The sequence below is a fragment of the Triturus cristatus genome, chromosome 7 (genome assembly GCF_964204655.1).
Source record: "Triturus cristatus chromosome 7, aTriCri1.1, whole genome shotgun sequence".
Lineage (NCBI taxonomy): Eukaryota > Metazoa > Chordata > Amphibia > Caudata > Salamandridae > Triturus > Triturus cristatus.
Window position 1 is genome coordinate 12400330 of NC_140590.1, and position 21887 is coordinate 12422216.

The 21887-nt window shown below is 49.5% G+C and overlaps 1 protein-coding gene across 4 annotated transcripts in view; it reads right to left on the reverse strand.

Annotated features, from left to right (window-relative positions):
* LOC146808685 (E3 ubiquitin-protein ligase CBL-like) overlaps window positions 1-21887 on the reverse strand; it is a 417764-nt gene that overhangs the window by 15674 nt on the left and 380203 nt on the right. For 2 of the 4 annotated variants that reach the window (XM_085615485.1, XM_085615487.1), the window contains one exon: window positions 15982-16049. The exons of the other annotated variants lie outside the window; for them this stretch is intronic. In XM_085615485.1, coding sequence (XP_085471611.1) covers window positions 15982-16049 — 68 coding nt within the window. The remainder of the gene's footprint in view (window positions 1-15981; window positions 16050-21887) is intronic. 4 annotated transcript variants of the gene reach the window in all.

A 21887-nucleotide genomic window follows, 5' to 3' on the forward strand; every position in this document is an offset into this window, starting at 1 on the left:
GCACCTGCAACCGGTTTGAACTGGACTAAGCACAGGGACACCAAGTGTGCCCCCAGTGCAGGACTTCAAAGCACCAGAGGGTGCTCCCGCCCAGCCCCTATACACATCTGCCTGTCTGGGGACAGGAAACCTATTGTCCAGGCCTCCGCTGCCAGATTTTCGGTCAGCAGCAGGAGGCCAGACCCGTGTCTGTGGCAGAGGCATCCATTTTGTGATGCCAGGGCTTTAGAAAGTCCTAACGGGTTAGACCACTGTGCACATGTCTCTCCCTCTAGAAGGGTGGAGCGCGAGGTTCTAATGCACGTAAGAGTATATGGTCAGGCTGCACCACAAACAGCATCAGAGGAGGTACTACGAAAGCTGCAGAGGGGCTCTCACATAAAAACCAAGCATTCTGCCTTCAGGATAGTTAAGGCCTGCCATAGGATTGACTTATAGGTTTTATATGTGTGTGCAATGATAGTGATATAGGTAGCCTATACCACTGTAAGGGGTGCAAACACACCCTTACCCAGGCTGCAGTAGCAGACCTGTGGTGCCATTTTGGAGTGCTTCCCAAGGGTGGCATAATACATGCTTCAGCCCCTGGTCGGCCTCTGAGGTACCTGTACCTATGCCCTAGGTACACAGTATACCATAAACTAGGGGCTCATAAGGCACTCCAGAATCCAATTAGATATATACCTAATGTACCTGGAATCCATTTTAGAGAGGAAGCAGCTAGGCTGGGGTCCTGATTAGCAGGGCCACAGCCAGACTAAGGTCGAAAAACAGTGAAACACCAGAAACACCAGCAATAAGTGGGGGTACCCATGTGAAGCAGATCCTACTCTCCTACACAACCCCCCCCCCCCCAAACGCAGGGTCATTAAACTAACCTTGACCAGTTGAGTTTTCATGTTCTAAGTGGAAATATCTAGAGAGTCCATCTGCATTGGCATGGTTACTCCCAGGTCTATGTTCCACTGTAAAGTCCATCCCCTGTAGGGAAATGGACCACCTAAGCAGTTTGGGGTTTTTACCCTTCATTTGTTTTAGCCATAAGAGGGGCTTATGGTCTGTCTGAACAAGGAAGTGAGTACCAAACAAGTATGGCCTCAACTTCTTCTGAGCCCAAACCACAGCAAAGGCCTCCTTCTCAATGGCCGACCAGCATTTCTCTCTAGGGGTCAGCCTTCTGCTTATGAAAGCTACTGGCTGATCCTGACCTTCTTCATTCAGTTGTGACAGTACAGCCCCTACCCCCAATTCAGATGCATCTGTTCGGACAATGAACTTCTTGGAGTAGTCGGGACTCTGCAGAACGGGAGCAGTGCACATGGCCTGCGTCAGGTCATCAAATGCCTTTTGACAGCTAGGCTGAGAAGGTTTCTGCAGTCAGTTTGCTAATTAATTAATTTCTAATTTAAAACACTTGTAGAGCGCGGCGTACACCTTGCGGTTTCTTGGCGCTGGAGGTTCAGTAACTGAGGAAGAAAGACCATGGAAGGGTGGAGTAAGTATTAGGCGGGGAAAGCCTGGCTGAAGAGGAAAGTTTTCAGGTCTCTACGGAAGGAGAGATACTGAGTTGCAGAACGGAGATTGTCTGGAAGTGAGTTCCAGAAAGTAGGGGCCAGAGTTGAGAAGTTAGAACCGCCCCACTTTTTGCGTGAGAAGCGGGGGGTCTGGAGAAGGGACTTGGAGGAAGACCGGAGATTTCTAGCGGGGACATAGGGTTTAATTAGTGAGGCGATGAAAGCGGGGGCAGTGCCCTGGCGGGCCTGAAAAACCATGCATCCGATCTTGAAAAGGGAGCGTTGTTTCACGGGGAGCCAGTGAAGCTTTTTTAGAAGGGGGGTGGAGTGGTGGTAGCGTGGAAGGCTGTATATCAGCCTGGCCGCCTGGTTCTGGATGGTTTGGAGTCTACGCAGGCTGTACGCTGGAATGCCATGATAGAGGGCGTTGGCGTAGTCCAATCGTGAGATTACCAGGGCGGCTATGATGATCTTAAGTGCCTGGGGAGAGAAGAAGCGGGAGACAGAGCGGATAGTTCGGAGAGTGAGGAAACAGGAGGAAACCACGGAACTGATTTGTGAGTGAAGAGTGAGCTGATTATTCATTTTAACACCCAGTGTTTTGACCACGGTGGAGGGGGATGGTGCCGGGCCAAGAGAGGGGGGCCAGAAAAGAGAGTTCCAGGGGCTGGATGAACCACCAGTGAGAACCAGCTCGGTCTTGTCAGGGTTCAGTTTAAGATGGTTGTGGTTCATCCAGTCCCTGATGAATGTCATAGTTGACTGGAAATTAGAGACCGAGAGAGGAGAGGGGGACAGATCAAAGATGAGCTGGAGGTCATCCGCGTAGTTGTAAACAGTGACCTCCAGCTGCTGGAGTGCATAGATAAGAGGAAAGATATAGAGATTAAAGAGTAAGGGAGAGAGAGAGGAGCCCTGGGGAACACCGCAGGTGACAGAGAGAGGGGTGGAGGTGAAATCGCCTAGTCGGACCGCCTGAGTGCGGTCCCTCAGAAAGGAGGAGAGCCAGACCAGAGCTGATCCCCCGATGCCGGCCGCCTTGACACGGGCAAGTAAGATGGTATGGTCCACCGTGTCAAAGGCGGCGGAGAGATCAAGGAGGACCAGTGCCTGGTGGTTGTTGTCATCCATACCCTTTCTGAGGTTGTCTAGGACTGAGACTACGACCGATTCGGTCGAATGCCTGGGGCGGAATCCTGCCTGGCGAGAGGCCAGCCCCCCATTCGCCTCGATGTGAGCGCTCAGTACCGCGGTGACATGGCGTTCCATCACCTTGCCCAGGAAGGGCAGCAGGGAGATGGGGCGAAAGTTAGCCGAGATGGAAGGGTCCGCGCCGGGTTTCTTCAGCAGAGGCACTATGGTGGCGGCCTTTAGTGCAGGGGTCACAACACCCTGAGCCAAGGAGCTGTTAAGGAAGGCGATAGGGGGATCAGGGCAGCTAGAGTAGATTTGCTGTAAGATGCGTGCGGGGCAGACGTCCGCCGGAGACCCCGACTTTACTTTGGGGAGTATTGCCAGAAAAGATTCCTGAGTGAGGGGAGGGATGAGGGTGAGAGGGTTCTGGACGGTGGGGGGGGAGGGATCAACAAAAGCAGACGAGGGTAATGGGATATTAGCCTTGATAGTTGTGATTTTGTCCAAGAAGTAGTGATTGAGTTGATCACAGAGGGGCTGGGAGGGAGGGATTTGGGACGAAGTTCGGTCAGAGAATGCCAGGTCATTCACAATGCCAAAGATTACCCTGGGTTTGTTGTCGGCAGACGTTATTTTCGTGGAGAAGTAGTCGGTTTTTGCAGCCAGGATTGCTGATTTATATTTAGCCAGTGATGCCAGGAAGTGGGTTTTAGATGAAAGGCTATAATCTTTCCTCCACTGCCTCTCCGCCCGTCGGGCGCTCAGTTTGAGTTCTTTTAGGTGGTCGTTAAACCATCTATTGGAGTCCTTGAGTCGGCGAATGGAAATGCGACGTAGGGGAGCCACTGAGTCGCAACCTCCAGCCAGCCAGGTGTTAATGGCCTTGGCTTGAGAGGCAGATGATAGGCCAGAGAAGGAGGGAATGGAATTGCGGAGCAGGGAGGTCAAGGAGGGGAGATCCAGCCTGTTCCAGTTCCGCGCCCAGGTGTTTTTGGCACGCGGGGTTTTGGAAAGTGGGTTGTGGAGGATGGAGAAGGAGATGAGGGCATGATCAGACCAGGGGCATGGAGAGACAGCCACCGAGGCCAATGGAAGGTTGAGAGACCAGACCTGGTCGAGTGTGTGCCCGTGAGAGTGAGTGGGGACAGTTATATGTGACACGAAGTTGAAAGATAGTAAGGATTCTGTAAATTCCTTTGAGGCAGGGCACTCGTGTGGGTCTGAGGGCCAGTAATTAAAATCCCCCAGCACCAGAACCGAGGCATAATTGACCACCAGATTGGCCAGTAGGTCTTGAAAAGCAGGTAAAAATGAAGGTGAGGGCTGAGGAGGGCGGTACACGAGAAGGCAAGTGATGGGAGGGGAGGATAAGAGGGAGCGGACTACTAAGAAGTCAGCAGGGAGCATAGGGGGAAAAGGAAGTGATAGAAAATGCAAATCTGACCTGGCGATTAAGGCGACCCCACCGCCAGCCCTGCCCGCCGGACGATCGGCACGTAGGGCCACGTAGGAAGGCGGAAGGGTAGCCAGGAGGGCGGGAAGGGAGGAGTCACAGTACCAGGTTTCGGTCAGGAGCAGTAAGTCCGGTTTCTCGGTGTCGAGTAGGACGTACAACTCGTGGTGGTGCTTGACCGCTGACCTGGTATTAAGTAGGATGACAGACAGTGCTGGGGTCGTGGGACAGGGATCGGCGAGGGGGGGGCAGGGTAACAGGGGGGTGCGTAGCGGGGGTAACGGAGGTGTGGGGAGGGTAGGGGCAAGGCCTAGTGAAGAGGCGAGTCTATGGACGGAATCCGGGAGTGGCCAAGGGCCTTCAAGGGCGATGAGGTCCTTAGGCGAATAGGACAGGATTTTGGCATGGTGTCGTGCCCCTGGCCCCGATCGGCCGCGGACGGGCGCAGACGGGCTTGACTTATGCGCGACTTCGGCGCGAAGTCGGCGCTCCTGCTGCGCTCGTCCGCTGCGCGTTCTAAAATGGCACATTGTTATAGGTGGCCGTAAGGGCGGGAAGGGGGCGTGGCCTGAAGGAGGGCGTGGCCAGCCGGCAGGAGGGCGTCACGTGAGCGCTTGATCCGCTACACGGAGCCCTCGAGGTGCAACCAAGCAAATAGCAGCAGGTAAAGTTTAAAATACACAAAATACACAATCTAAAAAGAGCGTCTCCCGGCTTTCCGCCTCAGGAGATGTGAACCCAGTGAGCGCTCGAGAACTGGCGCTTAAGAAGGGCGGGAAGGGGGCGTGGCCTGAAGGAGGGCGTGGCCAGCCGGCAGGAAGGCGTCACGTGAGCGCTTGATCCGCTACACGGAGCCCTCGAGGTGCAACCAAGCAAATAGCAGCAGGTAAAGTTTAAAATACACAAAATACACAATCTAAAAAGAGCGTCTCCCGGCTTTCCGCCTCAGGAGATGTGAACCCAGTGAGCGCTCGAGAACTGGCGCTTAAGAAGGGCGGGAAGGGGGCGTGGCCTGAAGGAGGGCGTGGCCAGCCGGCAGGAGGGCGTCACGTGAGCGCTTGATCCGCTACACGGAGCCCTCGAGGTGCAACCAAGCAAATAGCAGCAGGTAAAGTTTAAAATACACAAAATACACAATCTAAAAAGAGCGTCTCCCGGCTTTCCGCCTCAGGAGATGTGAACCCAGTGAGCGCTCGAGAACTGGCGCTTAAGAAGGGCGGGAAGGGGGCGTGGCCTGAAGGAGGGCGTGGCCAGCCGGCAGGAGGGCGTCACGTGAGCGCTTGATCCGCTACACGGAGCCCTCGAGGTGCAACCAAGCAAATAGCAGCAGGTAAAGTTTAAAATACACAAAATACACAATCTAAAAAGAGCGTCTCCCGGCTTTCCGCCTCAGGAGATGTGAACCCAGTGAGCGCTCGAGAACTGGCGCTTAAGAAGGGCGGGAAGGGGGCGTGGCCTGAAGGAGGGCGAGGCCAGCCGGCAGGAGGGCGTCACGTGAGCGCTTGATCCGCTACACGGAGCCCTCGAGGTGCAACCAAGCAAATAGCAGCAGGTAAAGTTTAAAATACACAAAATACACAATCTAAAAAGAGCGTCTCCCGGCTTTCCGCCTCAGGAGATGTGAACTGCTGGGCAGTGAAGCTGCCTGCCAAGGCTACACCTTCAACTGACCCATCATCAGGGTTCTGAGAAAGCAGGTCAGGGAGTGGGTCACTCTCTTCCTCCTGTCCTTCATCAGTAGCCATGAGCAAGCCCATGTCTGCCCTGTCAACATATGGTTTAAGTCTGTAGACATGAAGTACCCTGTGGGGACTCCTAGGGGTTCCAAGGTCTACCATGTAGGTAACCTCCCCTTTCTGTTCAACAATTGTATGGGGGCCACTCCATTTGTCCTGGAGGGCTGCTAGGGCCGCAGGCTCCAACACTCACACTTTCTGTCCTGACTGGTAAACAGTCAGTACAGCCTCTTGGTGATGCCAGGCTTTTTGCAGTTCCTGGCTAGCCTCAAGGTTTTTGTTTGCCTTTTTCATATACTCAGCCATCCTGGAGCGGAGACCAAGTACATAGTCCACTATGTCTTGCTTTGGGGGCTTGAGAGGTAACTCCCATCCTTCCTTCACCAAACACAATGGACCCCTGACAGGGTGGCCAAACAAAAGTTCAAAAGGGCTGTAGCCAACCCCCTTTTGAGGCACTACCCTGCATGCAAATAAAAGGCAGGGCAAGAGTAGGTCCCATTTTTGCATAAGCTTCTCTGGGAGTCCTTTAATCATGCCCTTTAAGGTTTTGTTGACCCTTTCAACTAAACCATTGCATTGTGGGTGATAGAGTGTGGTGAACTTGTAGTTCACTCCACACTCCTTCCACATAGCAGTCAAGTAACTAGACATGAAGTTGGCACCCCTGTCAGATACTACCTCCTTAGGAAAGCCTGCTCTTGAGAACACACTCAAGAGAGCTCTTGCCACCACAGGTGCTGTAGTGGTCCTTAGGGGAATTGCCTCTGGGTACATGGTGGCATGATCCACTACCACCAGTATAAATCTGTGCCCAGATGCTGTTTGGGGATCCATGGGACCAACAATGTCAATCCCTAGCCTTTCAAAGGGCACCCCCACCACATGTAGTGGTATCAGGGGGGGCCTTTGTAGTGCCACCTGCTTTGCCACTGGCTTGGCAGGTTACACAGAAGCGACAAAACTCCTTTGTGTCTTCAGACATGTGTGGCCAGTGAAAGTGAGGGAAAATTCTGTCCCAAGTCTTGCTCTGGCCCAGGTGTCCTGTTGGGGAATATCATGGGCTGGTGTCTACCGGAAGCCCCTAAACTTCAGAGGTATAACCAACCTCCTGGATGCACCAGGCTTGGGGTCTCTACTCTGAGTAAAGGAGTCCATCATCCCAATAAACATTATGGGTGCCACTAGCATTCCCAACAGCCTCATCAGCAGCTTGCTTTCTGAGGGGTTCAAGAGAGGGGCAGGTTTTCTGCTCCTGACTCAGATCAGACCTGGAAGGGCCCCCTGTCCCCAAGAACTCAACCTGGTCAGGTTCAAGCTCCTCTGGGACAGTTCCTTCTTCAGGCTCAAGATCATCTCCCTGAGGAGACTGATCAGCTTTCGGAGTCAGGTGGGAAGGCTCTGCCTTAACCCTACTACTCTTCCTCTTGCGAGGCACCTGGTCCAGTTTTTCCAGAATCCAGGGCCTGTCCAGCTTTAGACATTTTGGCCTGTGACCCAGTCACAGCAAATACATGAGCAGGGATCCCTAACATTTTTGCATGTGTCCTGCGCTCCACTTCAGCCCAAGCGGAAGTCTCTAGATCATTGCCAAGCAAGCACTGTACTGGTAGGTCTGCACTTACCACAACCTTCTTAAGACCAGTTACCCCTCCCCAGGAGAAGTTAACAACTGCCAGAGAATGACCTGTTCTGACTTTGCCAGCATTGGTCACTTGGTACATTTCACCAAGTATAATCTGCCCAGGATCCACAAGATCTTTTGTCAACATTGTGACACTTGCTCCTGTGTCCCTGAATGCCCAAGCCTCTACTCCATTTATTAAAGGCTGTTGTCTGTATTTGCCCAGGTTACTGGGTCTCACACAGGGGGACATATCCATTCCCCCATAACAGACAAGCACAGCCTGAGTTGGAACTCTGACTAGGCCAGAGTCCAGCTCAGAACCCAGGGTAAACCCTAGTACCCTTAGTCTGAACATTGCCACCACCTATTGTAGCTGTATTAGGGGGAACAGTTACCTTAGGGGCAATGGTGGCTGGAGTAGATTCTTTGGACTTGGTGCAGTCACTGGTCCAGTGAGTTTTCTGTTTACAGATTTTGCACCAAGGGTTCTTTTGGCCTTTTTCCTTATTAGACTGTGACTCCCCATTAGAAGAAGATTTTTGGGGCCCTTGAGAAGACATCTGGTCTTTACCCTTGTCCCCACCCTTGTCAGAGTTCTTAGCATCTTGCTTCTTTGGGCCACCACCTTGGTTCTGTACCTTCTGCCTCACCCTGGTTCTGACCCATTTGTCTGCCTTCTTTCCCAATTCGTGGGGAGAGGTCTGATCCGAGTCTACCAGGTACTGGTGCAACAGCTGATTTTGACAGTTATTAAGAATCTGCTCCCTCATTATCAGATTGTACAATCCTATGAAGTCACACACTTTACTGCCCAATAACCAACCTTCCAGAGCCTTAGCAGCACAGTCAACAAAGTCAACCCAGTCTTGATTTTATGCTTTTTGTGTATCTCTGAACTGTAACCTGTATTGCTCAGTGGTTAGGCCAAACCCATCTATCAGTGCACTTTTCAAGACCTGGTAATCATCAGCATCCTCTTCTCTTACAGTGAGGAGCTTGTCTCTACCTTTGTCTGCAGAGGAGAGCCATAAGATTGCTGCCCACTGACCTTGAGGGACCTTCTGTCCTTGATGGGCCCTCTCCAAGGCAGTTATCCATTTGTGGATGTCATCCCCACTCTGGTAGGAAGGGACGATCTTACTTAGGTTTCTATGGTCATAAGACCTCTCCCTATCTCTAGGGAAATTGCTTCCACCAAGGGACTCTAGTCCCTTCTTTTTACTAGCTCTGTAGAGCTCTAGGGCTTCCCTATCTAGGGCCATCTCCTGCTTTCTGAGTTTGAACTTCTCTTGCTCATACTTCAGCAGTCTCTCTCTCCTCTCCTGGGAGGTTTCCCTCCCTCTATGAGAAGAAACAGAGGTCCCTACAGATGAGTTAGACTTGACAGATCCCCTTGAGAGACATCTATCCCTTCTAACCCTACTTTCAACTCTTCCTGGAGGAACAAAGAGGGGAGCATTGTTGTCATCCTCCTCATCCTCATCCAGGAGAGCTGGGTTCACCAGATCCTGATCATTGTCATCAGTCTGGTCAGCATTAGAGGTAGGGTCAGGGGAGTTTCCACCCCCAGGCCCACCCTCAGCTGCTGCCCCACCCACTCTGCCTACCCCACCATAAACCACTAGGTCCTGGGAGATCATCCAGCTTGAGTATCTTTATGAGGTGCTGGGTGGTTGGGCTTTTGCCTGTCTTCAGCTTCCTAGTGGAACATAAGGCCCTAAGATGTGCAAAGGAGAGATCCTCATATCTATAGGGGAGAAGCTCACTGGCTTCTGGCAGGGACCCACTGGTTCCTGGTTGATTAGATAGTACTAATGTGGTGTGGTGTATTGCACTACCTACACAAGTGTGGCCTACTAAACTCTCTTGAGTTGTAGAAAGGGTGTGCTATCCTTTAACACACAACTTGTAAGTTCAGTAGAACTTACTGTATACTAAACTTGATATTATAATATTATATGTACCTAAGGTACCTTTAGTGGTTTTCAGTTGATCAATTCAATTGAGATTATCTGGTAAAACAATAGCAAGCTGAAATTCCACACCCTGCACACCAATGTGAGAAGTTGGCCTGGTATATGCTGTTGTTGGAAATGGCCCTTTTTGCTGGGTCATCCCTAAGCTTTTTGCCTTCCTCCAGGATTATTCCTAACCTGTTTTTGTTGGCTTGTAAAGTGTGTCTCAGACCTGCCACTGCAGTGTCTGTGCACAGTCCAGAACTGCCATCTTGGCTGTGAAGTGCACCCTCTTCCCAGCCCCTGAACCTTCCCTTGGCATCCTGTAAGCCACCCTTATGATAGGGTGCATTGTATGTGTAAGGTAGGACATGCTCTGATGTGTGTAGCATGTCCTAGTAGTGAATTGCACCCAATTTCGTTTTTCACTACTGTAAGGCTACCTGTTCTCCATTGGCCAGAATGGGCGGTCTGGGCTATTACATCCTATAGTCCTAACTGACCCACAGAACATGGTAGAAAAACAAATTTAGTATGCCTGAGCTCAGAATATTAAAATACATCTTTTAGTGAAGGTTATTTTTATATTCTGTGTTTGCAACTACCACTTTTAGAGTGTAGGTACTTTCTTGCCTAAGCCTTCCAGTGTGCTCTGCTATTATGTGTATTGGCTGTCTGGTTTTGGAGGGACAGGGCAGGCTGAGTCAGACCTGGGTTGAATAGAGAGATCTGCCTTGGAGTGAGGGGAGGGGTAGCTCCTGCACTTGAATAGGGCTGTGCCTGGCAAGGTGAATGCTTGCTCCACCTCCCACTGTGCGTCTGAAGGCAGACCCCCTCTTTCTGAAAGGAAGGATGCAGCCTGGTAAACAAAGTGCTCCAGGGCTGGGCAGAACTGGTTCTGGCTGGGTTCAGAGACTTGTGACTCCTAAGAACAAAGACTTTGGGGGTATAAATATTTGTGCCCAAACCCCTACAATTTGTATTGCTCCTGGACAACAAGAAGAACCTCTGTCCGTGTAACTACAGGAATCTGCAGGAGAAGGACTGTCCTTGTGCTTGTGTGCTGTTACTGGGACTGGCCTGCAGTGGTTACTACTGGACTTGGAAGAAGAGGAAAAGGACTTTGAAGGAACTTTTATTTTGTGGCTACAGCAATCACCCAAGGGCTAGATGAGAGCTAGCCTCCTGCAGGAGTCTCAGGCACATCAGACTCCACCACAAGCCTCCTGTGTCCTCCCAGCGAGGATTCCTATCTGCAGGTGAGGCTCCTGTGAGTTCCAGGGCCTCTAGTTCTACTGCTGAGAAAAGAGTGCTGAAAATCGTCACTAACCCCCGTTAGCGAGCCGCTGCAGCTGGTGAGCATGAGAAAAATCGTCGCTCTGTTGTCGCCGAGCGCCAGCTATCCCGAAGAATATAGCATCATCCGTCAGCGGGCCTGAAAACGCCCGCTATCCTGAAGTTCGTCGCAGCACCTGTCTGTGGGCCTGAAAACGCCCGCTATCCCGAAGATTGTCGCATTGCTTGTTAGCGGGCCCCAAAGCGCTTGCTAACCCCAAATCATCGCATCAAGCTCATCGCAGCGCGGACGCCGAGCGTTCGCCATTTTCCCCTCATCGCATTAGGATCGTCGCTCCCTCGCGGAGCGCCATTTTCTTTAATCTCAGCAAGATCGCACACGCAACAGGCTCGGTGCATCATCCTCCCTTAGCGGCAAGGATTATATCGCATCACCGGCTTAGCGTGAAGAAGTTTGTCGCTTTGTCCTGCCCGCAACCCAGCGCATCATCCTCCCTTGCGGTAAGGATTCAACGCATCACTGGTTAGCGTGAGGAAAATTATTGCTACAACTCCTTAGCGACATTTTTGTTGCTTTGCTACGGAATTCAGATACCTTGTGAGTAAAAGGGTCGCAGAGACCACTGCATTGAACTGAACATCATTTTGTGCACCTTGAACTATTTTTGCAGCATTTTTTAAGTAACCCTATTTTTCTAGTATTGTGGATTTTTACTGTTATTGGTCTTGTGATTAAGTCTATATAAATATACCTATTTTTTATAACTACTTGAGTGGTGTCCATTTGTAGTGTTCCTCATTATATTACTGTGTATGGTCATAAATGCTTCACACACTGCCTCTGAGATAAGCCTAGCTGCTCGTGCTACGTTACCACAGGATTGAGCAGTGGTTGTCAAAGGGTGTAGGCTGCTTACTCTGACTTAGGAAGAAGGGTCCCTACTTGGACAGTGGCCAGCCATTGCCAACTAGAGACCCCCATTTCTAACAGCTGTCCACTAATTATAGTGGGCACCATATACCAGTCCAAACAACCCCTTATGGTGAAGAGGTTAAAGACAACCTTTATTGAAAGCTATCCGAGTGGTAGCTATGGAGAGCAGCCTTCAGGCTAAGTCTTGAAGGAATGTAAAGCAGCTTGTTTTACCAGTCTATAACCTCTTGAATTATCAAATGAAAGGACAACCACACCAGGTATATATTCAAAATGTATGTATTTAAGATAAAACACACCCTCTAGTCTCTTTATGAGACTGGAGTTCGAAGTACTTAATTTACAAGTTAGAAATCAACAGTAATAGCACAAATACTCGTTTGGGCCCTAGGGGCGTACCAAACCATATACCAATAAAGTGGTATAAGAACCACGACTGAACTAGACACAAGGCCTAGAGCCTGTAGAATCGCTGGGACCCCAAGGAACCACCTAAGGTAATGACACAGGGGACCCAAGCGGGCCGTGTGCAGTGTGTGAACATAGCCACGGGTTCCCGTTAGCTTCTATGGGCAATGTCGCGGTTGGAAATTTAAAAGATTAGGGACACTTAGAATCGAGTCAATACCGAAACCATTAGGACTTAGGAAGTTCTAGGGCTAGCACCCATGGGAGCACCGGAGTACTCGTGTTACTTCACCCAGGGAAGCCGGGTGCATAGGTGTCTTTTGGTGTCGGTCGTGTCGTCAATTTCAATGGAAGCTGGCAAAGAAGTGCTGCTGCCGTGAAGAGAAGTGTCCGAAGCGATCCAAGCATGGATCTAGGATGGAAGGAACCTGAAATCAGAGGGGACAGAGTCTGGGTCACTTGCCAGTGACCAGGGGCACGATGGACCAATGCCCACAGATGTCGGGTGCTTCAGGTGAGTTGATGGGTGTCTTGACTCTTCAGCCACGAGGCCCAGGAGGCGCCGATGATGACCAGGATCTGAATTCGAGCTGTCCCACGAAGTTTGTCGAGTGCTGCCGTGTCGTCGACCAGATTGGACCCAACAAGGCTTGGCAACGGCAAGTCACTTGGAATCAGAGAAAGGACTGCGGTGCAGACCAGCAAGGTCTGAGGGACTCATCCAGCGAGGGTAAGTAGGGGCACATCTGGAGCAACCAGGAAAGCCCAATCAGTAGAGGAGTTGCCTTCGTGGGGACCTAATAGCCAATGGGCTAGCGATCGCGAAGTAGCCTCTGGTGGTCACACTTGAAACTGGCCCACGGGCCACTTGTGGAGTGGAGGCCAGCAATCTTCGTTGCAGGAGGTTCACAAGGCTGGGGCTACTCGGAGCCCAAAGCACGACTTCGAGGAAGACCAGGAAGATGGTGTTGCTGCAAAAGTTCACGTTGTCCAGGGGTCACGATTCCACGTCACCCACGATTAGCCACGGGCCTCAGCTTTGCTGTGGAGCCTCGGGGAAGTCTGGAAATTCACCTCTGGTGATGCAAAGACTTCGGCATCCGACGGGAGCTTCAACGATGCAGACCGGTCAGTTGCTTCTTTGGTGCCTGCCAAGCAAGGGAGTCACTCCTTGACCCAAGGGAGATTTCTTCAGTCTTCTAAGCAAAGTAGAACGTCGAAGGTCCAGGATATATGTTGCAGAGTTTCGTCCAGGGTAATCTAAAGTCGCAAGGACTAGGTTCCCATACTTATACTAAGTTTGGGGGTTGGACATACTCTAGGGACCCATCTATGGGAGGGTTTGGAAAGAGGGGTGGTTACACCCATTTCCTTTGTCCATTTTCACGCCAGAGCAGGGGCAGGTAGCCCCTGCAACCGGTTTGAACTGGATTATGCACAGGGACACCAAGTGTGCCCCCAGTGCAGGACTTCAAATCACCACAGAGTGCACCCGCCCAGCCCTAATACACATCTGCCTGTCTAGGGAGGTGATTACACCTCCCTGGGACAGGAAACCTATTGTCCAGACCTCCCCTGCCTGAGTTTCGGTCAGCAGCAGGAGGCCAGACCCATGTCTGTGGCAGAGGCATCCATTTTGTGATGCCAGGGTTTTAGAAAGTCCTACTGGGATAGACCAGTGTGAACATGTCTCTCCCTCTAGAAGGGTGGAATGCACCCCCGCTGCCAGAACTGGCAGGGGGGAGGGGTAGTATTCCAAAGCGTTTGACACCAAACACAACATGTTTCCCTGCAGCCATCCCAAAGTTAGCATTTACCGCAAGGTTATAATGCACTTAAGAGTATATGGTCAGGCTGCTCCACAAACCGCATCAGAGGAGGTACTCCAAACGCTGCAGAGGGGCTCTGCTCATGCACCCTCTCACATAAACACCAAGCACTCTGCCTTCAGGATTGTTAAGGCCTGCCATAGGAGTGACTTATAGGTTTTATATGTGTGTGCAATGGTAGTGATATAGGTAGCCTATACCACAGTAAGGGGTGCAAGCACACCTGTACCCAGGCTGCAGTAGCAGACCTGTGGTGCCATTTTGGAGTGTTTCCCAGGGGTGGCATAATACATGCTTCAGCCCCTGGTAGGCCTCTGAGGTACCTATGCCCTAGGTACATATTATACCATATACTAGGGGCTTATAAGGCGCTCCAGAATCCAATTAGATATGTACCTAATGTACATGGAAACCATTTTGGTGAGGAAGCAGCTAGGCTGGGGTCCTGATTAGCAGGGCCACAGCCAGACTAAGGTCGAAAAACAGTGAAACACCAGCAAAAAGTGGGGGTACCCATGTGAAGCAGATCCTACTCTCCTAAACGCCATACTCATTAAGCTTGTTAATGGAACAAAACAAACACTGTGGTCATAGAAGAAAAATAATCCTTGGCAGCGCGGCTGTAAGAAATGCTCAGGTTGACACCAACAGTTTGTATTTTGCTGAACTTGATGGTGAGATGTAAGTGAGCATAACACGCGTGGACAGGGGCTGTCCGGTGTGAGGGACACTGGTGGGGCTGCGAGGCGTGTTGCTCCAGTTTCTCTTGTTTCTTGATGTTCCGTTTCATTTGTTTCATGTGGATCTTTTCCCTTCTGTGTCCACACTTCCTCTGTGGTCTCTTTTTGACCATTTCCTCCAGGAAATGTACTTGCGCTGTCTGTGTGGTCATTTGTGAACCACAACCCGTTCCGTGTGCTCTCTGCGCTTGTAGTTTCTGTAGCTTCCATCCAACCTGAAGACATCCTTGGCATGTCATATTTAACTTCCTTGAGTCTACTGGTAGTGTGTGAATAAGTCTCCAAATCGTCGCCGAAATGTAGTGGTGAGGTCCCATGCATAGCTGTGACATAGCAGACATAGCAGAGTAGTGTCTTTCAAGGATATTTATTAAGTCCGCAAGAACAGTGGTAGCAGCCCCACCAGGATCAGCTTCCCTGCTGATCAGCCCATCTGTCTACACTCACACCAGGCACCCAAGCATTCCACTCATGTCCATCACACCAACATTCCACACAGAACACTCACACTGGCTGAGAAGCTAGGAACCAGGTAACAGAGAACATTATAACCACAACAGGAAGATACTACACAGATCCGCTGCTGTGACCTTTAGTTGTTCTGTGGTAAATTCCCTCAAGATCTTGAGTAACAACACATTCATTGTAATCGGCGTATTGCCCAATACAAAATGGCTCCCATGCAGGTTCACGCAGCATGACCCCGTGCAACATGTGATGCCGCATGCCCCACATTGGAGATCATCCTTTCTCAGCCACACGTGCAGCAGAACACAAGCTCACAATATCACGGGGGAGTCTTAGTGGACAAGTCACACGGGACAGTGGTGTGCGCATCGAGGACAGTTTCAATATTCGCATCTTCCTCAGGCGCATTGTTAACAGCAATGAACAGGCATTACAAAATGAGTACTTTGCATACTAGTGACTTGAAGACAGGTCACCCTTGATCAATTCTCCCGATCGTGCAGATTTGTTGACTGTTACCCTTATGTGAGTTCCAAGATAATCTGGAATACAGTTTGGTTTGAGTTTATACTCCAAACAGCTCACCGTCATATTGCAGTGAAAAGGTACCCTCGTACGAAGATAAACACTACTTTATTGTCTGGGTCAGGTACACTTCCACAGACGTTCTATCACTCCCTCTGACAAGAGCCTTCTCCCTTTACGATGCTACTGACATCACTGAATAGAATGTCTAGGAGCATCAAAGCAATGAGCCCACAACAACTATCATCTCAGAGCACACAGATATGAATGATTATACAATCCCCTGAGGGCTCCTTGGGGACGAGCCATTCACAGGAACTATGATGATGATGTCACTTCCTTTCAGTATTGACTCCACCCACCTGACGTAGATTCTGATGTGCTCTCTGAATAGCTCGGCTCCTCTGGTTCACCACGGTACTGAGCATGCCTGGAAGAGAGTCAGAGATTCAAGGACAGGTCACTCTATGCAAGTGTTGGACTGAAGTTACTGATGTTTTTGATTAAGACAAAACCACTGTTGTGTGCAGATTTAGATTCCGTATATAGGTTTCCTGATTTATGCCTTTATATAGGTACAATTCACATTGCCCTTATTTGGACATAGAAATTCGGCCCTTATTTAGACATTGTCCGTACAAACCAAATACAGGCACGGCCACCTACATCTGTCCATCCACGTCACAACGAATTCTTGGGAAACCAGACCCGTAAGCCTTTAGGAATCTCCCTCAGCTTGAATATTGATTTCTCCAAGAACTCATTAAGCATGCATGAACATCTATTCCTTAGGGGTTCATTCATGACGTTCCTCTGCCCGACTTTTACGTCAATACTGACATTCCTAGACACCTTCAAGATATAAATATACCAGCACTTGCCCTGGCAAATTGCGGTTCCCGGAGGATTCGATCCAACCCAGACTACGCGGTTCGCCACGGCAAGTTCGGAAGGAGATCGAGTTCCAGCCTGATGCACTGAACTGACGCTGCCATCCTCCTCGCAGAGAATCCAGCTCCAGTGCTCTCTGACTTCCCTTGCGGGGGGTTAGACTAACGAGTCCATAAAAGAGATTCCAACCTCTCTCATTCTCAGGTATGGAGCTGACTAGAACTTAGAGAAATGTTTGGCAACTCTTGGCTAAACTAAAATATAGCTAGCTATACTTTAGAAATGGCACCTACTTCAAACCTCGTACTGCACTTAGGTTAGGTATACAGAGATAGAATAATTTAGAAGCATCAGATGAGTATCACATTTTAGCCTGTTATTTATGTATGTATTTTGATTAATATATGTCATAGCTACAAACCATGCTATTGCAGTATTATTTTATATTACTGATAACCTCGTACATATTGTACTTTGCAGTCTGTCTTACGATTGTAGCAATTCATATCTCTCGCATGAGAAATAAGACTGTTCAATAAACCCTTTTACTGAAACGCCCGTCTCTCTATTTCTGTGCAACTCTGTAGAAACTAAGCATGCATGATTGACTGAGTGAAACTGTTATCTGTTGTTTCCACAGTTCTGAGACTGTTCCGATTCTAAAGGGAAACAAAGCTGTCATGTTTATGCGGTCGTCAGAGACTAATCCCTTCATGTATATTTGGGAAGTTTCTAGTGACCTCTGAGTTAGCTGACACACACAAGTAATTAAGTTTAATACACTCGATAGAGACATACTGACCTTAGTCCTACGTCAAATCTATAGTGTATGTTATTCCAATGTGCAGAGCCTATCAGGGATATAGGAACTACACTACACCACCGAAAACGACAACAATATTTAAATGTGCACCTTGCACGTGTGTCGAAAAATAAGATTGAAAATGGGTCAAGTTGAACCATCTAGCACCGTAAAAGTGTGCTTGGTTAGTTAGAGAATGGTAGAGTCCATAAACGAAGAGATTTTGCGATACATTTTTATAACTAATTACTTATATGAGATGTCACGAAGAGGAAAGATGAAAACTTTGCATTTCTTGCGGAATGACAACAGATATTGGTGCAAAACTTTTATGTTATATGTTAGAGTTTAGTAGTTTTTTAAATGGATGCCCAGTAATATTTAGATTCTATACTTATAGAAGCGATTTTGAACAACTGCTTTTTAAATTATTTCACATGTTGCTATTTTGAAAATGTAGTAATAGACCATAATCACCTTTGCGCATTGATGTGAATTAATCACTGAGTGCTTATATATAATACACTTGAGTGATTTTATAATGCCTTTTACCATAAGTTAGGAGTTTTACACTAAATGAAACGTGACTTTAAAGATGCTGGAATTCACTTTTCTCTTTAGGCTGTGTCTTTCCATGGCCGGATGCGCTGAACTTTGACCTGTTTCCAAATGTTGCTTATTGTTCTGATCAGGTCACATTCTTTGAAGGACAAACCGGGCACTTTTCCTTAATTCTCTTCTGTCGGATTCCATCAGAACCGAACCTTCTGACGGTGTCTAAGGACAAAACAACTCTATTAAAGCTTTTTGTTGAGAAACCTGTGAGGATAAAATGTGCGCTCTTTCCTCATAAGTCGCATGGGAAAAACTCCTTGAATATAAATCTGAACCTGCTAAAAGGAAGAGTGACATCATGGGGTCACTCCACAGTGGACTGACACCGACCTGCTAAAAGGAGGAGTGACCGCATGGGGTCACTCCACAGTGGACTGACACCGACCTGCTAAAAGGAAGAGTGATCGCGTGGGGTCACTCCACAGTGGACTGACACCGACCTACTAAAAGGAAGAGTGACCGCATGGGGTCACTCCACAGTGGACTGACACCGACCGGCTAAAAGGAAGAGTGACGGCGTGGGGTCACTCCACAGTGGACTGACACCGACCTACTAAAAGGAAGAGTGACCGCATGGGGTCACTCCACAGTGGACTGACACCGATCTGCTTAAAGGAAGAGTGACCGATCTGCTTAAAGGAAGAGTGACCGCGTGGGGTCACTCCACAGTGGACTGACACCGACCTGCTAAAAGGAAGAGTGACGGCATGGGGTCACTCCACAGTGGACTGACACCGACGTGCTAAAAGGAAGAGTGATCGCATGGGGTCACTCCACAGTGGACTGACAGCGACCTGCTAAAAGGAAGAGTGATCGCATGGGGTCACTCCACAGTGGACTGACACCGACCTGCTAAAAGGAAGAGTGACCGCATGGGGTCACCCCACAGTGGACTGACACCGACCTGCTAAAAGGAAGAGGCACCGCATGGGGTCACCCCACAGTGGACTGACACCGACCTGCTAAAAGGAAGAGTGACCGCATGGGGTCACCCCACAGTGGACTGACACCGACCTGCTAAAAGGAAGAGGCACCGCATGGGGTCACCCCACAGTGGACTGACAGAAACCTGCTAAAAGGAAGAGTGACGGCATGGGGTCACTCCACAGTGGACTGACAGCGACCTGCTAAAAGGAAGTGTGACCGCATGGGGTCACTCCACAGTGGACTGACAGCGACCTGCTAAAAGGAAGAGTGATCGCATGGGGTCACTCCACAGTGGACTGACAGCGACCTGCTAAAAGGAAGAGTGACCGCATGGGGTCACCCCACAGTGGACTGACACCGACCTGCTAAAAGGAAGAGTGATCGCATGGGGTCACTCCACAGTGGACTGGCAGCGACCTGCTAAAAGGAAGAGTGACCGCATGGGGTCACTCCACAGTGGACTGACAACGACCTGCTAAAAGGAAGAGTGACCGCGTGGGGTCACTCCACAGTGGACTGACAATGACGTCATGTTGACGGACAGGAGCACTAAAGATGGCTGGATTTAGGAGCAGTGTTCGGGGTCCCCTGCCTCTTCTTTGGTCATGGCCGCCGGAGGACTCTTTGGCGGATGCTCTTGAGCGCTTTGGCCGTTGCCTTGTTCCATCACTTCCTCGACTCTATCCTGCCGCCGAACTATCTTACTTTCCTATCGCCTTATGTCTTATGCTAATGAACTTATCTGCTCGGCTAGTTGGAGCTGTCTGGAGAGGATCCAGACCTGATCCTTTGATAAATGCTCCGTTTCCTTTTGTCTATGTTTATGGACTTTCCCCGAGTGGACTTTAACTTGAATCCTGTGTCCCTTCCAGAGATTTCTAATCGAACCATCCTGTTACCTTGGGAATCATCCTTTGCATTCTTTTATTCAATTTACTAACAGTTTAGAATTGTGCTTTGTGGATTAGTATGCATGACAGGATTGCTAAAGATGTTCCTCACTCTTATTAATTCTGACTGCCTGATACAATAATTCATTTATTTTACAGAACTGTTTGAGGCATTTATCTGAGATTAATGTTATTTCTCTGAATCTGTGCTTGGGAGTTGGCTACCCATTAATGGTCCTGATTGGACAGACTGACAGTGGGGTTTCCTAGATTCCACCTCTTACTACGACGAGGAAAGATTGATCAGAGGACCAAAGCCTCTGAGGTAAGGCTTACCAAGTAAAGATGTGTCATATCGCCCGACTGTTTGTTAAAAAGCGCTGACGCTGCTTACAATAGAGCAGCTGCGAGACACCGCCCACTGTCGACCACTCACAGGAAACAGCTGACCCCACACCGGCATAATAAAGTGATAGCACCCGGGCCACCACTGACAGCGCATGGAGTGCAGACGTGGAGGGAACGGACTTCCTAAGACAAAGGTACTCGCATGATCCCTCCACTGACTGCGGCATTTCAAGTAGGGTGGGCAGGCGGCCAAGCCACCAGGTGGAAGAGTCATTGCCTCCACCTTGCCTGTGGAAGACTACCGCCTCATTCAGAGATCCCCAGTGGTGGCTCCTCCGCAATGGCGGAGGAGCGTCGCCCCACTGCCTGGCTCAGAGCCAGCAAATGGAAATTAAAAACAATGTTCTTGCGTCATGTTATTTTACATTTGCCGTCTCTTAGCCAGCGGTGTTGGGAGGGGCGGACCGAGGCATAGGATGGAAGAGGAGAAGGGCTACTGCACTCCACTCCCTAAGTGCGCATGTATGTTTGGCCTGCCGTTTCAGGACGACCAAAACACACTTGTGCACTAGGGTTTTCTCCAGCCCAGCTGCACTGAGCAGCCGGGCTAGAGAAGCCCCACAGACTCCCTGGTCTGAGCAGGACGTCATTCGTGCCCGCTCAGACCAATCGCAGGGATTGGACAGTGAGTCTGTCCCAGGGGCTGCTGGGAACAGGTAGGAAGAGGAGAGACGGCGCAATGAGACGCAATACTGGAGGCGACCAGAGGCAAAAGATATGTTTATTTATTTAATATTATATTTTCCACCCTCACCCGCGCAATGCCTCGTACGTGACCCCACCCGCTCCGCCACCCTTTGTTTATGGCGGCCGCCGCAGGAGATCCCTACCAGGAAAGCGGGGTCCGCAAGCCTTCAGTGGAGATACATTGATAGCAGGGAATCTGAAAGCTGGGTCACTAACTAAACACATTAACTAATGGGTGAATCACCTAGTAAAGGAAGTACCTGCTGGCTGGGTGATCAAAGAATGACCAACTGGTCAGGTTGGTTATTTAATGAATGAACTAAAAGATGAGTAATAGATGGCTGGGTCACAGATTAAAAAAAAAAAACTGATGGCTGGGTCAATGAGTGAATGAACTAACTGATGGATGGGTCATGGAATGAATGAAATAACTGATGGATGGGTCACCAGAAGAGTTAACAACCTGATGAATGGGTAATTGAATGCATTAACGAATAGATGGGTAAGAGATGGCTGCATCTCAGACTGACTGAACCAGCTGATGACCCAGTCACTGAGTTAATTAAACTGATGACTGGGTCATGGAGTAAACACACTCCCTGAAGGATGGATCATTGGGTGAATGAGCTGATAGATGGATCATTGGGTGAATGAGCTGAGGGATGGATCATTGGCTGAATGAGCTGAGAGATGGATCATTGGCTGAATGAGCTGAGAGATGGATCATTGGGAGAATGAGCTGATAGATGGACCATTGGCTGAATGAGCTGATAGATGGAACATTGGCTGAATGAGCTGATAGATGGATCATTGAGAGAATGAGCTGATAGATGGATCATTGGGTGAATGAGCTGATAGATGGATCATTGGCTGAAAGAGCTGACAGATGGATCATTGGCTGAAAGAGCTGACAGATGGATCATTGGCTGAATGAGCTGATAGATGGATCATTGGGTGAATGAGCTGATAGATGGATCATTGGCTGAATGAGCTGATAGATGGATCATTGGCTGAATGAGCTGATAGATAGATGGATCATTGGGTGAAT